Source organism: Staurois parvus, unplaced genomic scaffold (assembly GCF_062004578.1).
Source record: "Staurois parvus isolate SC_StPar_1 unplaced genomic scaffold, SC_StPar_1.0 ptg000152l, whole genome shotgun sequence".
Lineage (NCBI taxonomy): Eukaryota > Metazoa > Chordata > Amphibia > Anura > Ranidae > Staurois > Staurois parvus.
This window is the reverse complement of record NW_028317948.1, coordinates 331,007-344,693: the sequence shown is the minus strand read 5'-3', so window position 1 is coordinate 344,693 and position 13,687 is coordinate 331,007. Positions and strand designations below refer to the sequence as shown.

Sequence of the window (13,687 nt, the reverse complement as noted above, 5' to 3'; positions counted from 1 at the left end):
CACCTTTCTGGAGTGAGATCAGTGCAGTAATTATGATTTTGTTAACTGCATTTTGCCTTCATAAGCCTTAGAGTTCTAAATACTTGAAGTGTACAGTATGCATAGCCAATTTTCTTTTAACTGTCTATTTATGTAATTAATTTTTCATAACAGATAGAGCAAAGTCCACAATAAATGGCAGTTGAAAGATGAGTAATTACACTTATGCAGTGCTTCCTGAAAGTGTGAGATTGCATTCTCCACATTGTCAAAACTCTTCTGCAAAATCAGTTTGCAGTAAGGCATAAAGATCAGGCAACATCTTATATTAACATGACACGTTATTGACAGATATATGTGTACTGGGAACCGTGACTTAGCGGGTTGGCGGGCTGAGATGATGACATTGTCAGGATGCTTACAGGACCGTAAGCATGTAAATGTTAAATAGGCAATCAAAATTATATTGAGAGTTTGAAGGATCTAAGAGTGGACACAAAAGAGAAAAAGAAAAAAAATAAGAGGAAAGAAGGAAAGAAGAAGGAGAAGTAAAAGAGGTAGGGGGGTATCCGATGTTCTCTATAGCCCGTAAGTCCACCATGCAGTCCTGGGGTAGGGAAAGAAGCTTACAGTGCCTTGAAAAAGTATTTATACCCCTCAAAATTGTCAACATTTTGTCATGTTACAACCAAAAACGTAAATGTATTTTATTGGGATTTTATGTGGTAGACCAGCACAAAGTAGCACATAATTGTGAAGTGGAAGGAAAATTATAAATGGTTTTCATCATTTTTTTACAAATTATTATCTGAAAAGCGTGGCATGCATTTGTATTCAGCCCCCTTTACTCTGATACCCCTTACTAAAATCTAGTGGAACTACACAAATCTGGCCTTTATGGAAGAGTGGCAAGAAGAAAGCCATTGTTGAAAGAAAGCCATAAGAAGTCCCATTTGCAGTTTTCAAGAAGCCCTGTGGGGGACACAGCAAACGTGGAAGAAGGTGCTCTAGTCAGATGAGACAAAATTTAAATTTTTAGCCAAAAGTAAAACGTTATGTGTGACGGAAAACTAAAACTGCACATCACCCTGATCACACCATCCCCACCGTGAAACATGGTGGTGGCAGCATTATGTTTTGGGGATGTTTTTCTTCAGCAGGGACAGGGAAGCTGGTCAGAGTTGATGGGAAGATGGATGGAGCCAAATACAGGGCAAGCTTAGAAGAAAACCTGTTAGAGTCTGCAAAAGACTTGTGACTGGGGCAGAACTTCACCTTAGAGCAGGATGACCCTAAACATAAAGCCAGAGCTACAATGGAATGGTTTAGATCAATGCATATTCATGTGGTAGAATGGCCCAGTCAAAGTCCAGACCTAAATCCAATTGAGAATCTGTGGCAAGACTTGAAAATTTCTGTTCACAGACACTCTCCATCCAGTCTGACAGAGATTGAGCTATTTTGCAAGGAAGAAGGGCAAAAATGTCACTCTTTAGATGTGCAAAGCTGATAGAGACATCCCCCAAAAGACATGCAGCTGTAATTACAGTGAAAGGTGGTTCTACAAAGTATTGACTTGGGGGACTGAATGCAAATGCACGCCACACTTTTCAAATATTTATTTGTTAAAAATGTTGAAAAACATTTATCATTTTCCTTCCACTTCACAATTATGTGCCACTATGTTTGTCTATCACATAAAATCCCAAAAAAATACATTTACATTTTTGGTTGTAACATGAGAAAATGTGGAAAATTTCAAGGGGTGTGAATACTTTTCAAGGCACTGTATGGTGATTGTCCAGCATAAATGGAGAGGGTATTCCATAAAATTCCAGATCTCCTACTTCCTACTATGTTTCATAGTCATTTAAGACAGCCATTAAATATTTTATCCTTTGGACATCTTGAATCCTAATATGAAGCTTCGTCAGAGAAGGAGGTTCATGTTGTTTCCACTTAAGGGCTACTAAACATCGTGCTGCCATGAGAATGTGTGACAGCAGCCATTTAGACATTTAGCCAAGACTCTTTTGTGTTAAATACAATAGGGAAGGGTTAAAATCCCTTTCAGTTTATTATTCTTTGTTTGTGATCTATTAAGGTGATTTCCCTTCTCTTGCTATCTTGGAGACACAACAGGAAATGAGAAGAAATCTCTACAAAGTCAGAAGACAGCCCCTCTTAGACAGCTGTCACTGGAACAGGTGTCTCTATTGGAAGATTTCCACTCACCTCCTGTTCTGGTGACAACTGTAACATTTTGATATTCTTTTCACTTTCTAGTAATAGTGGTCACCAGGACAGATAGGGAGGATGAATCAATAAAAAAAAAACTGATAGAGGTTCTAACCCTTCCCTACTCTATGTACAACTAAAAACGTTTTTATACATACACTTTACATGCAGTATTTAGAGCACATTATTAACAGTAATTATCTCAGGTAGATCTTCTATCTACTTCCTGATGAAGTAGGCACACCAAGGTTTTGCTGCAGCTTTAACTGCTGATCTGACTATTAATGTATCCATTACAATGCAGTCTGAGTTGCTTTATATGCATGGAAGAACCTATAATGGACAGCTCATATTTATCATAAATGACCATGAATGTCAGCTGCTGCTTTCTCTTTTTGATTACGTTATGATAGGATATGGACAGGCGCTGGTGAAATTAGCAGAGAAAGGGGCAGAGGGATCATATATCTGTATTCCCTCTCACCCTGTCATTATTCAACTGTCATCATGTGAACTGTATTTCATTCACTTCCACCTACACACATCTTCCAAAGACTAATTTGTACTACAGTATTTACTGACATGTCACCCATGACTGAATATTGGGAAAATAAACAGAATTAAAAAGCTGCTATGTGTAATTCTTCTTAAAGGAAACTTATACTGAGACCTGTATTGAGAGTTACATGTAGGGTGCCATTGCATTAATGATGATGCAGTGACTGTAATACTTTCTGAATCAGTGATCCAAAACAAGTATGCAGATCAGTTCTGACTTAGCCTGTTACATATTTGGCCCAGGTCAGGACTCAAAAATTTAAAGGCTGCTTTAATACTGATCAGTTTTCCGAAGAAGAACATATGGCCATTAAATCCTATGGAACTCCTTTGGTCGGTTGCAGTTCCATTGCATTTTTCAAATCCTGCAAGTTGCGGTTTTGGTGCATGTTTGGTGTGGTGAATAAAATTGCACCTCCCCATTGAAATGAACAGAAAACGCATCAAAAACACACCTGTGGTTGCGTTTTTTTTTTAGTCACGTCCTTTTTTCACTGGCGCAAAACACATCGGAAACACAGCAAAAACGTGGTGAAAACGTGGCAAAACATATATGCATTTTTGCCACATTTTGCAGCTGAGCAGTGTGAAAGTAGCTCAAGAACTGAGACAGGCAGGCAAATAGTATCTTCAGAAAGAGTTGCATTATTCACGGGGCATACTAGGAAAGAGCCCAGGGCCAGTGGAAGTCCAAAGGGCCCAACTACATGCTTTATGTTTCTGCAGTTAATCAGGGAGTTAGTGTAATTGATTAAAGCTGTGCACCTGCCTGTCACTCTGCACTCTCTAGGATGTACTGTAGGCAGTTGGTGTCTGATGGGGCCATGCTACTACAGGCAATGCAGATGGAGAAGTTACTCTGTTCCTGTGGCAGTCTTGATCAATGTCAGTCGAAGAGATGGAGGGGACCAAAGCTGCTACCTTGCCTAGGACCCCATTCAACCTTAACTCATCTCTCAGCTAGCCAGAGAATATTAACTTTGTTACAGGTTTCCTTTAAAGCATACCTGTCACTGCATTCATCTATGAAAACTAATCTTACAACTTTTTTTAAAAAGTCTAAGCATCACTAAATGCCAGTTGGTATCACTGGTTTGTTAAAATATTGCTGCAGGGTACTTGAACTTGATGTGCCTATAGTATGCAAATATAAATTTTTGGTCATTGCTAAGGCATGCCCTCTTCACATGACACAATGTAACAAGGCCTTTCAATGCCATTTCAGGTTTGGCAGCTTGCAGGCCACCGATAGCAACAGTTTATTAAGCCAGTTGTGTCAGTCTGGACATGTGGTTCCCTCTCTTTAAGTGGGAAGTTAGTTTTTTCAAAATAAATTATAGCCCTATTATAGTTTTAGAAATACACTTGTGATTACCCCTCCCCCACTCCCCTTTCTGTAGCCTGTTTTCCTGGTCCTACTGTTCTGCCCCCATATTCCTTCAATCTCTATATCCAATTAGTGCCTCCCATGCCCTCTCATGCCTCTCCTCCCCCTACCTATTCTAAGCTCTCCCTTCCTCTCATTTCTTTTTTACTGTCATACCTTAATCCCACTCCTAAAAACTGTGTGTTTGAGGCCCTTATTCACCCTGCAAGGAGACCCACTCAGAAAGAACAAAAATTAAACTAAGGCCAGTCCTCCAGTTATAACACCATTCAAACACCATGGATATATATATATTTCAGAGACTGTTTTCTGTATATTTGTTATAATACTGTTGGTTTTTATCACACTAGCTATATCTATATATATATATATATATAGTTTGGTTTGGAAAAATCATGTAATAAAATATTACTTTGAAAAAAAAGTGTGATAAAAGTAAAATAGCTTTTACTTTTTATAGTTTTCCCATAAATCTAACTGCTAGATACAGGTGGACATTGTTTTTTTTATCTTAGACCAGTGTTCCTCTTCTTTCCTAGAAATTGATTGGTGAATATTTCTTATCCAGAATAAAAACACAAGCTTCTTAAATGCTTGAATACTTTTACCTGCTTGTTTCTGTTTAGTCTTTGATGTCATTAAAACTATATGAATGAGGTGGTAGTGTCATCTCATGGGCTGCACATTATGAGCTTCCATACTGCAAGGGATTGAGATAAAAGTGTTAATTGCATATATTTAATTATGTCAGTGGCAGGGGCGGACTGACCATTCAGGCACTCGGGCACTGCCCGAGGACCCAGGGTCAGTAGAGGGACCCATGAGATGCCCTTAGTACCTTTCATAGGCTTTTTTGGGTGTGGTTTGAGTGTGGGCGAGGACACAGGGGCCCCATGATCTCCTATTGCCCAGGGGCCCCATGAGTTCTCAGTCCGCTGCTGGTCAGTGGTCATCTATTTTATATTAGGCCTTGGTTGTTAGGTGGATTGTTTGCAAATGCAAGCTGTTTTGTATCAAAGGTCTAAAAGAAATATATATTTTGTGTCTTTCTGTTAAATTGAATTAGAAGGTAAAATCTGATTGTGTGCTGGGGACAATATGTACTGTGTTTTACACTATAGACATGTATGTATTTTATAGGGTAATGCTTTACTATTCTGGATATTATACATGGACCCAGTCATTATCTGTGAACCTTAGATACATGTGACTTTCAGCTGGTTAATACTATTTTTTCATTTTCATAGGAAATTGTTGAAGATTTGGCAAGAGATATACTTAATAAATTGCCAAATGATTTCAATCTGGATAAAGTGATAGAAAAATATCCCGTGGTCTATGAGGAATCAATGAATACAGTGCTTAGACAGGAACTGATTCGCTTTAACAGGTAAAATGGGAATTTAATTAAGCTTTTGAAATAGCATTTATTGGAGATACATTATATTGGTTAAAATAACTTGTACTGTGCAAAATATTATTATTACTAATGTACCTTGCATAAATAAGAAAAAGCCAACACAAAATAAAACTGATTTGTTTGTCACAAGAGAGTGCCTGAAAATGACAGCTAAATTTAAATACAGGTTACCTGGCTGATATTACACATCAGACTTGTGATTATTCAACAAGCTCCAGTGCTCAGCACTTTTATGTCTCTTTAAATAAGCAGGAAATATTTTTAAATATAAATGCAAAGTGCCCCACTCCGTTCTTCACAATCAAGTTATTAATACTGATGTATATTGCACTATTTATACCCAGTGTATAGACCGCGTGTGTGTGTGTATATTTTATCAAGGTATGCCAATAAAAGTCTTTGCATATTAAAGGAATTTCAGTGAAAGATGCTGTATATATTTAAACTGTATGTATAGGCAAAACTTATTTTGTTGTTCTAAATAGAATAGGGATGGGTTAGACCCTTTTGCAAAACTTTCTGTATCCCTACTTAAATAAAATATATTATAAAGTAAAAAAAAATGTTTTAAAGCACCTCAGTTTCCATATTCTCATGAGCAAATGCGAATGTGCATGTCAATCCCTCACACATATGTAAACAACGATCACACCACATTTGTGAGGTATCGCCGCAAACGTCAGAGCAAGAGCAATAATTCTAGCACCAGACCTCATGTGTACCTCTGAACTGGTAACCTGTAAAGGCTTTTAAAGTGTCACCATTTGGTGCTGCTCCAAGAGCATACACAGTTTTAAAACTTGACATGTTTGGTATCTATTTACTCAGTGTAACATAGTTTACCAAACAATTGTGTTTTTGTGCATTAAAATTCATTATATTCTTCAGGATCTCTGCTTAGGAATATAAATAATTAAATATATATACAGTTGTGTTCAAAATAATAGCAGTGTGTTGAAAAAAGTGAATAAAGCTCAAAATCCTTCTAATAGCTTTTATTTCCATACACACAAATGCATTGGGAACACTACACATTCTATTCCAAATCAAAACATAGAAGAAAAATATATCAAATTTGTGTTGTTCCTGTAAAAAAATTGAAGAAAAGTGAATATTAGACTGTTCAAAAAAATAGCAGTGTTTGCATTCTTCATTACAAACTCAAACATTCACTATATAAACTGAAAAATGTTTGAAGATTTTGCTTTCCTTTGAATCACTTAATATTTAGTTGTATAAGCACTGTTTCTGAGAACTGCTGTACATCTGTGTTGCATGGAGTCAACCAACTTCTGGCACCTGTGAACAGGTATTCCAGCCCAGGATGTTTGGACTACATTCCACAGTTCTTCTCTATTTCTTGGTTTTGCCTCAGAAACTGCATTTTTGATGTCACCCCACATGTTTTCTATTGGATTAAGATCCAGGGATTGGGCTGGCCACTCCATAACGTTAATCTTGTTGGTCTGGAACCAAGATGTTGCACGTTTACTGGTGTGTTTGGGGTCGTTGTCTTGTTGGAACACCCATTTCAAGGGCATTTCCTCTTCAGCATAAGGCAGCATGACCTCTTCAAGTATTCTGATGTATTCAAACTGATCCATGATCCCTGGTATGCGATAAATAGGCCCAACACCGTAGTATGAGAAACATCCCCATATCATGAATCTTGCGCAACCATGCTTCACTGTCTTTACAGTGTACTGTGGCTTGAATCCAGTGTTTGGGGGTCATCTGACAAACTGGTTCCGGCCACTAGACCCAAAAAGAACAATCTTACTTTCACCAGTTCACAAAATGTTGCGCCATTTCTCTTTAGGCCAGTCAATGTGCTCTTTGGCAAATTGTAACCTCTTCAGCACATGTCTTTTTTTCAACAGTGGGACTTTGCGGGGGCTTCTTGCAGATAGCTTGGCTTCACATAGGCGTCTTCTAATTGTAACAGTACTCACAGGTAACTTTAGACCTTCTTTGATGTTCCTGGAGCTGATTGTTGGCTGAGTCCTTGCCATTTTGGCTATTCTTCTATCCATTCGAATGGTAGTTTTTCGCTTTCTTCCACGTCTTTCAGGTTTTGGTTGCCATTTTAAAGCATTTGCGATCATTTTAGCTTGAGCAGCCTATCATTTTCTGCACTTCTTTATATGTTTTCCCCTCTCCAATCAACTTTTTAATCAAGGTGCGCTGTTCTTCTGAACAATGTCTGGAATGACCCATTTTCCTCAGAATTTCAGAGAGAAATGCACTGTAACCAGAATGTACAACATTTGCTGCCTTCCTTCCTTAAATAAGGGCAATAATTGCCACCTGTTTTTCAAAGAATGAATGACCTCACTAATAGAACTCCACACTGCTATTATTTTGAACATGCCCCTTTCAATTAGTGATTCAATTACACAGAATCAGCAGAATGCATGTTATGACTGTTGGGTCTGTTGGATTTCTATTACTCTACTACACCTGCTAGTAAATTATTTGCCAGGTAGAAATATAATTTCTACCAAAAACAGTGATTGATCAGGTTAGTGATGTCTAACTGCTATTATTTTGAACACAACTGTATGTGTATATATATATATATATATATATATATATATATATACATACAGGTGAAACTCAAAAAATTTCAATATCATGCAAAAGTTCATTTATTTCAGTAATGCAACTTAAAAAGTGAAACTAATATATGAGATAGACTCATTACATGCAAAGCAAGAAAGCAAGATAGTTCAAGCCATGATATTTCATAATTGTGATGATTATGGCTTACAGCTCATGAAAACCCCAAATCCACAATCTCAGAAAATTAAAATATTACATGCAATCAATAAAACAAGGATTGTACATAGAACAATATCGGACCTCTGAAAAGTATAAGCATACATATGTACTCAGTACTTGGTTTGGGCCCATTTTGCAGCAAATACCGCCTCAATGTGGCTTGGTATGGAACCTATCAGCCTGTGGCACTGCTGAGGTGTTATGGAAGACCAGGATGCTTCAATAGTGGCCTTCAGCTCTTCTGCCTTGTTTGGTCTCATGTCTCTCATCTTTCTCTTGGCAATGCCCCATAGATTCTCTATGGGGTTCAGGTCAGGCGAGTTTGCTGGCCAATCAAGCACAGTAATCCCACGGTCATTGAACCAGGTATTGGTGCTTTTGGCAGTGTGGGCAGGTGCCAAGTCCTGCTGGAAAATGAAGTCAGCATCCCCATAAAGCTTGTTTGCAGAAGGAAGCATGAAGTGCTCCAAAATCTCCTGGTAGACGGCTGCGTTGACCCTGGACTTAATGAAGCACAGTGGACCAACACCAGCAGATGACATGGCTCCCCAAATCAACACAGACTGTGGAAACATCACACTGGACTTCAAGGATTTTGCAGTGTGTGCCTCTCCATTCTTCCTCCATACTCTGGGTCCTTGGTTTCCAAATGAGATGCAAAAGTTGTTCTGATCAGAAAAGAGGATGTTGGACCACTGAGCAACAGACCAGGTCTGTTTTTCTTTAGCCCAGGTAAGACGCTTGTTGTTCAGGAGCGGCTTGACAGGAGGAATATGACATTTGATGCCCATGTCCAGGATCTGGCTGTGTGTGGTGGCTCTTGATGCACTGACTCCAGCCTCAGTCCACTCCTTGTGAAAGTCCCCAACACTTTTGAATGGCCTTTTCCTGACAATCCTCTCCAGGCTGCGGTCATCCCTGCTGCTTGTGCACCTTTTTCTTCCACACTTTTCCCTTCCACATAACTTTCTATTAATGTGCTTTGCTACAGCACTTTGGGAACATCCAACTTCTTTTGCAATTACCTTTTGAGGCTTTCCCTCCTTATGGAGGGTGTCAATGATGGTTTTCTGCACAACTGTCAGGTCAGCAGTCTTTCCCATGATTGTGATTCCTACTGAACCAGACTGAGAGACCATTTAAAGGCTAAGGAACCCTTTGCAGGTGTTATGGCTTAGGTAGCTGATTAGAGTGGGACACTTTGAGCCAAGAATATTGCACCTTTTCACAATATTCTAATTTTCTGAGATTGTGGATTTGGGGTTTTTATGAGCTGTAAGCCATAATCATCACAATTATGACAAATCATGGCTTGAACTATCTTGCTTTGCATGTAATGAGTCTATCTCATATATTAGTTTCACCTTTTAAGTTGCATTACTGAAATAAATGAACTTTTGCACGATATTCTAATTTTTGAGTTTCACCTGTATATATACTGTATATACATCTATATATATAATGTTTGGTGGTTCTAAGTAATTTTCTAGCAAAAAAAAATGTTTCTCACATGTAGGAGAGGAATGTCAGAACTGGCCCAGACTGAAAGTGATTAAATAGTCATAGGTATGGGAAATATACAGCTGTTCATACTTGCTCAGATTGGAGACACAGAAAGTAGTATCACCTTTGTTTCTGCTGAGAAACTAACATTTTCATAAAGTTTGCAACCCATATTTCTGCCTATAAAAATGTACTTTAATAAGCTTGGGTCACTAAATTAAAAACAGAAGTTTACATGCATAAAAAACATTAGGCACATTGATGTAAAATCTTATAATTTGAAAGAGTTTGCAGTGTTTAGCCGAGTGCTTCCATTACGCATTTAATGTTTTGCAAAAAAAAAAAAGTCAAAGCTATTTGTTGCTTGTGAAAGGTTTAATTTAGCTGAGTGACAAGCATTTAGACTTGTGTATATATGACTTTACTGACCTTGTTCTATTAAGAATCTGAAATGACTGCAGTGCCCAGAATTAGTGGCATTGCTGCTAGAAAGAGGTCTTGCTGCTGGATTCGTATTTGTTTATTTTGCCTGGTCTTTAAACATTGGGGTGCCCAGAGTCACTTATCACTTTAAACAGACTGCTGGTGTCATATCTAACTTAATGACAGCAAAATATCTTGTCATTTTTACTCAATCTCCATCCTATTTCCTTTCCCAGGCTCACAGATGTTGTACGAAGCAGTCTGATCAATTTAGGTAAAGCTATCAAAGGCCAAGTGTTGATGTCAGCGGAGCTGGAGAATGTGTTTAACAGTATGCTGGTTGGGAAAGTACCTGCCATGTGGGCTGCAAAATCCTACCCTTCACTGAAACCTCTGGGCAGCTATGTATCTGACTTGCTCTCCCGCCTGCAGTTCCTACAGGTAAGACTCAAGAAGTATTAAATAAAACCAGTTTCATAAATGCATCTGTTCAGCAGTAATTTGCTACACAGAAACTGCGGCCAAAAAATACTGCGTCAAAACACCATTAATTGTGGGTTTTGTAACTAGCTGGCGTCTACATACATGTACCACAGGGACTTATGATAGGTGGTCACAACAGAGTCATTGCAGAGGGTTTGCAACTGTTGCTTAGAAGGCAGATCCCAAATTAAATACTGTACATATATTGGAAAGTATTTTTTCCATTCAGTCCAGCGATTTACCCAGCCCCATCCCACAACCAGGGGCGAACTAACTATTCGGGCACTGCCCGAGGGCCTAGGGTCAGTAGGAGACCCCATGAAATGCCCCTGGTACCTTTTGTAATGGAATCAACCCAGAGTGCAGATGAGTACTTCTGTTAGAATACCGCTTCCCCATCCAAACACCGACAACAGACACAACAGCACACTAGACAACACCAATCTTGAAGTAAACCAGGAGGTAGACTAGTTTATTTGAACACAGATACAAGATATATACACTGAGGGGACAACAGTCCCCATGAGTTGTCAGTCTGCCCCTGCCCACAACACAACCAGGAGGGTGACACCACTTACTGTTAAGGAATACAGTTGTGTCCTCTACCTGATCCCAGTCTGCTGACTGGACAATAAAAGAACAGAAGCAGCCCAAGTACTTCCTCTCCTCCTATCAACTTCTTTCTTACACTTGCTTGCTGCACAGCTAGTTGGCTCCTAAGGCTGCCCTGCAATTACCAAATCTGAGTGTTAATAATTTGCAGGGGATTGTAAGAAGCTGTTCACATGTTAAATTCCTACACCAGTTATGTTTAAAAATATATTTAATGATGTAGTTGCATTAAATAGTTTCCTTTGTAGCTACCTGGCGTGCAGCTTTAACTGTAGTTACAAATCCCACTTGGATTCTCCATATGGCTCTATCCCTCCTCTTTTCTAGTTTGCATACATTTACTGCTGTAAAGGATAAACACATGGGGGAGTTTGAGGAAAATATTGGATATTTCATATACTGCAATAGCTCAGAGATATTGGAAATTTTTTAACCCATTATGTCCGGAGTAAAGGGCACCGTTGTTCCTCAGATGTACATTAATATCTCACCTTGGTCCACACCTATTACTGTGTTGCTGTTAACATCCAATCAGAGGTTTCTTTTTATTCTCTAATATAGCACACGGAGGATGAAATAAGACTCTGACTGTTGAAGTGAATCTGACATAAGTGAATTAGAGAGCTGCCTTTGCTGCCTTCTTCCTGAAAATGCTAGTTGTCAGGCTTTAATCTTGACCCACCTTTTTCAATACCCTCTAAATCAATGACCGTGAACAAGTATGCAGATCAGAAGAGTCTAAAATCAATGGTCAATCGCTTAAAGTGGTTCTAAAGGTTTAAGGTTTTTCATTCTATGCACGAAGGTAAAAAACCTTCTCTGTGCAGCAATGCCCCCAGCCCCCCCTAATACTTACCTAAACCTCTCTCGATCCAGTGATGTGAACTGGAGTCTCGGCTATCCTGGGACTCCCTCTCCTCATTGGCTGAGACAGAAAATGGAGCCATTGGCTCCCTCCACTGTCAATCAAAGCCACTGAGCCAATGAGAAGAAAGGGGCGGGGCTGAGCCACGGCTACATGTATGAATGGACACACAGAGCAGCGGGCACCCCCATATCAGACTGCTTGCTGACAGGAGGGTGGGGCCAGAAGCGCTGGTGGGAGGCCTGAGAAGAGGAGGATCCGGGCTGCTCTGTGCAAAATTACTGCACACAGCAGGTAAGTATAGACATGTTTGTTATTTTTTCCTTAAAAAATAAGCCTTTAGAATCACTTTAAAGCACTAAAGTCAGTGGGTCAACAGGCAGATAACAAACATGTACATAATAAGAGGGTCAGCACTAGAAGCATCCATGTTTCTATCATGACAGGTTACCTTTAGGGGCAAATAGGAAGTTTGTGTTTTTCAGGCACTAAAATGTCATAGATAAGAAGTATGTGGCAGAAAAGAAGCATGAAGATGAAAAACCTTCGGTGTGCACCTTCCCTCAGCCACCCCCCCCCCCCCCCAAATACTTACCTGAGCCCTATTGCAATCCAGAGCTGTGTACTGGAGCCTCGGCTCCCCCAGGTCTTCCACTGTTGTCAATCACAGACAGTGAGGAAGGGAGTGGTGGGCAGAACTGAGCCATGGTCTGTTTGTCCCATGGAGGTGGCTCGGGAGCATCTTCCAGACTCACTAATATTACTACAAGGCCTACCAGTCTGTAAAATGATGTTACCTACAGTATGTACTACATAAAAACACATGCAGCCAGATCATCGAGGACATTTGAAACGTAAAGAGACATTAGATTTATGCTAAGCCATTCTATCAGTAGCAGTTTTGCATCTGGCTGGAAAGATCATTCAAAACTCAGAAAAGGACAATGGAGAAAACTCCATTAGATGTTCAACAATATCAGGAGACTTATTGCAATTGCAGACCTATTGTAAACAAATTTAAGCAATTGACATTTTCTGGTCTCTAAAAGGATTGGGAAACAAATGAGGCTCTTCTGGTTCTCTTGGTTAACCTAAATTGCCAAAAGGAATTCTGTTTTGTGTATGGATAGTGCCAATCAACTCCCATCTAGCCTAAATACTATGGAATATAGTATACAAGAAACTCTCAAATGTATCTTACAGTATATAAAAGTTATCATTTACCTTGTCACTACAGCTATTTTTGCAAAGCTGAAATGTTTTTATAATTTCCATTACTCCAGTATGTATGCCAACAATATGCAATGGCAATGACAACTAGTATGACAGTGCAGGCTGCTGTTAGAGAATGCCTAATACACCTAAAATGGCATCACTTCACCTCCTAACTATACCGCAGGGATGAAGGCTGACAGTTGCTTATACATATTCACTCAGA

The 13,687-nt window shown here is 39.2% G+C and overlaps 1 protein-coding gene across 1 annotated transcript in view; it reads left to right on the top strand.

Annotated features, from left to right (window-relative positions):
• The window catches only part of DNAH3 (dynein axonemal heavy chain 3), a 213,068-nt gene that overhangs the window by 179,798 nt on the left and 19,583 nt on the right, over positions 1–13,687 (top strand). Inside the window, exons 34-35 of the mRNA XM_089674783.1 lie at positions 5,410–5,552; positions 10,526–10,730. Coding sequence (XP_089530909.1) covers positions 5,410–5,552; positions 10,526–10,730 — 348 coding nt within the window. The remainder of the gene's footprint in view (positions 1–5,409; positions 5,553–10,525; positions 10,731–13,687) is intronic.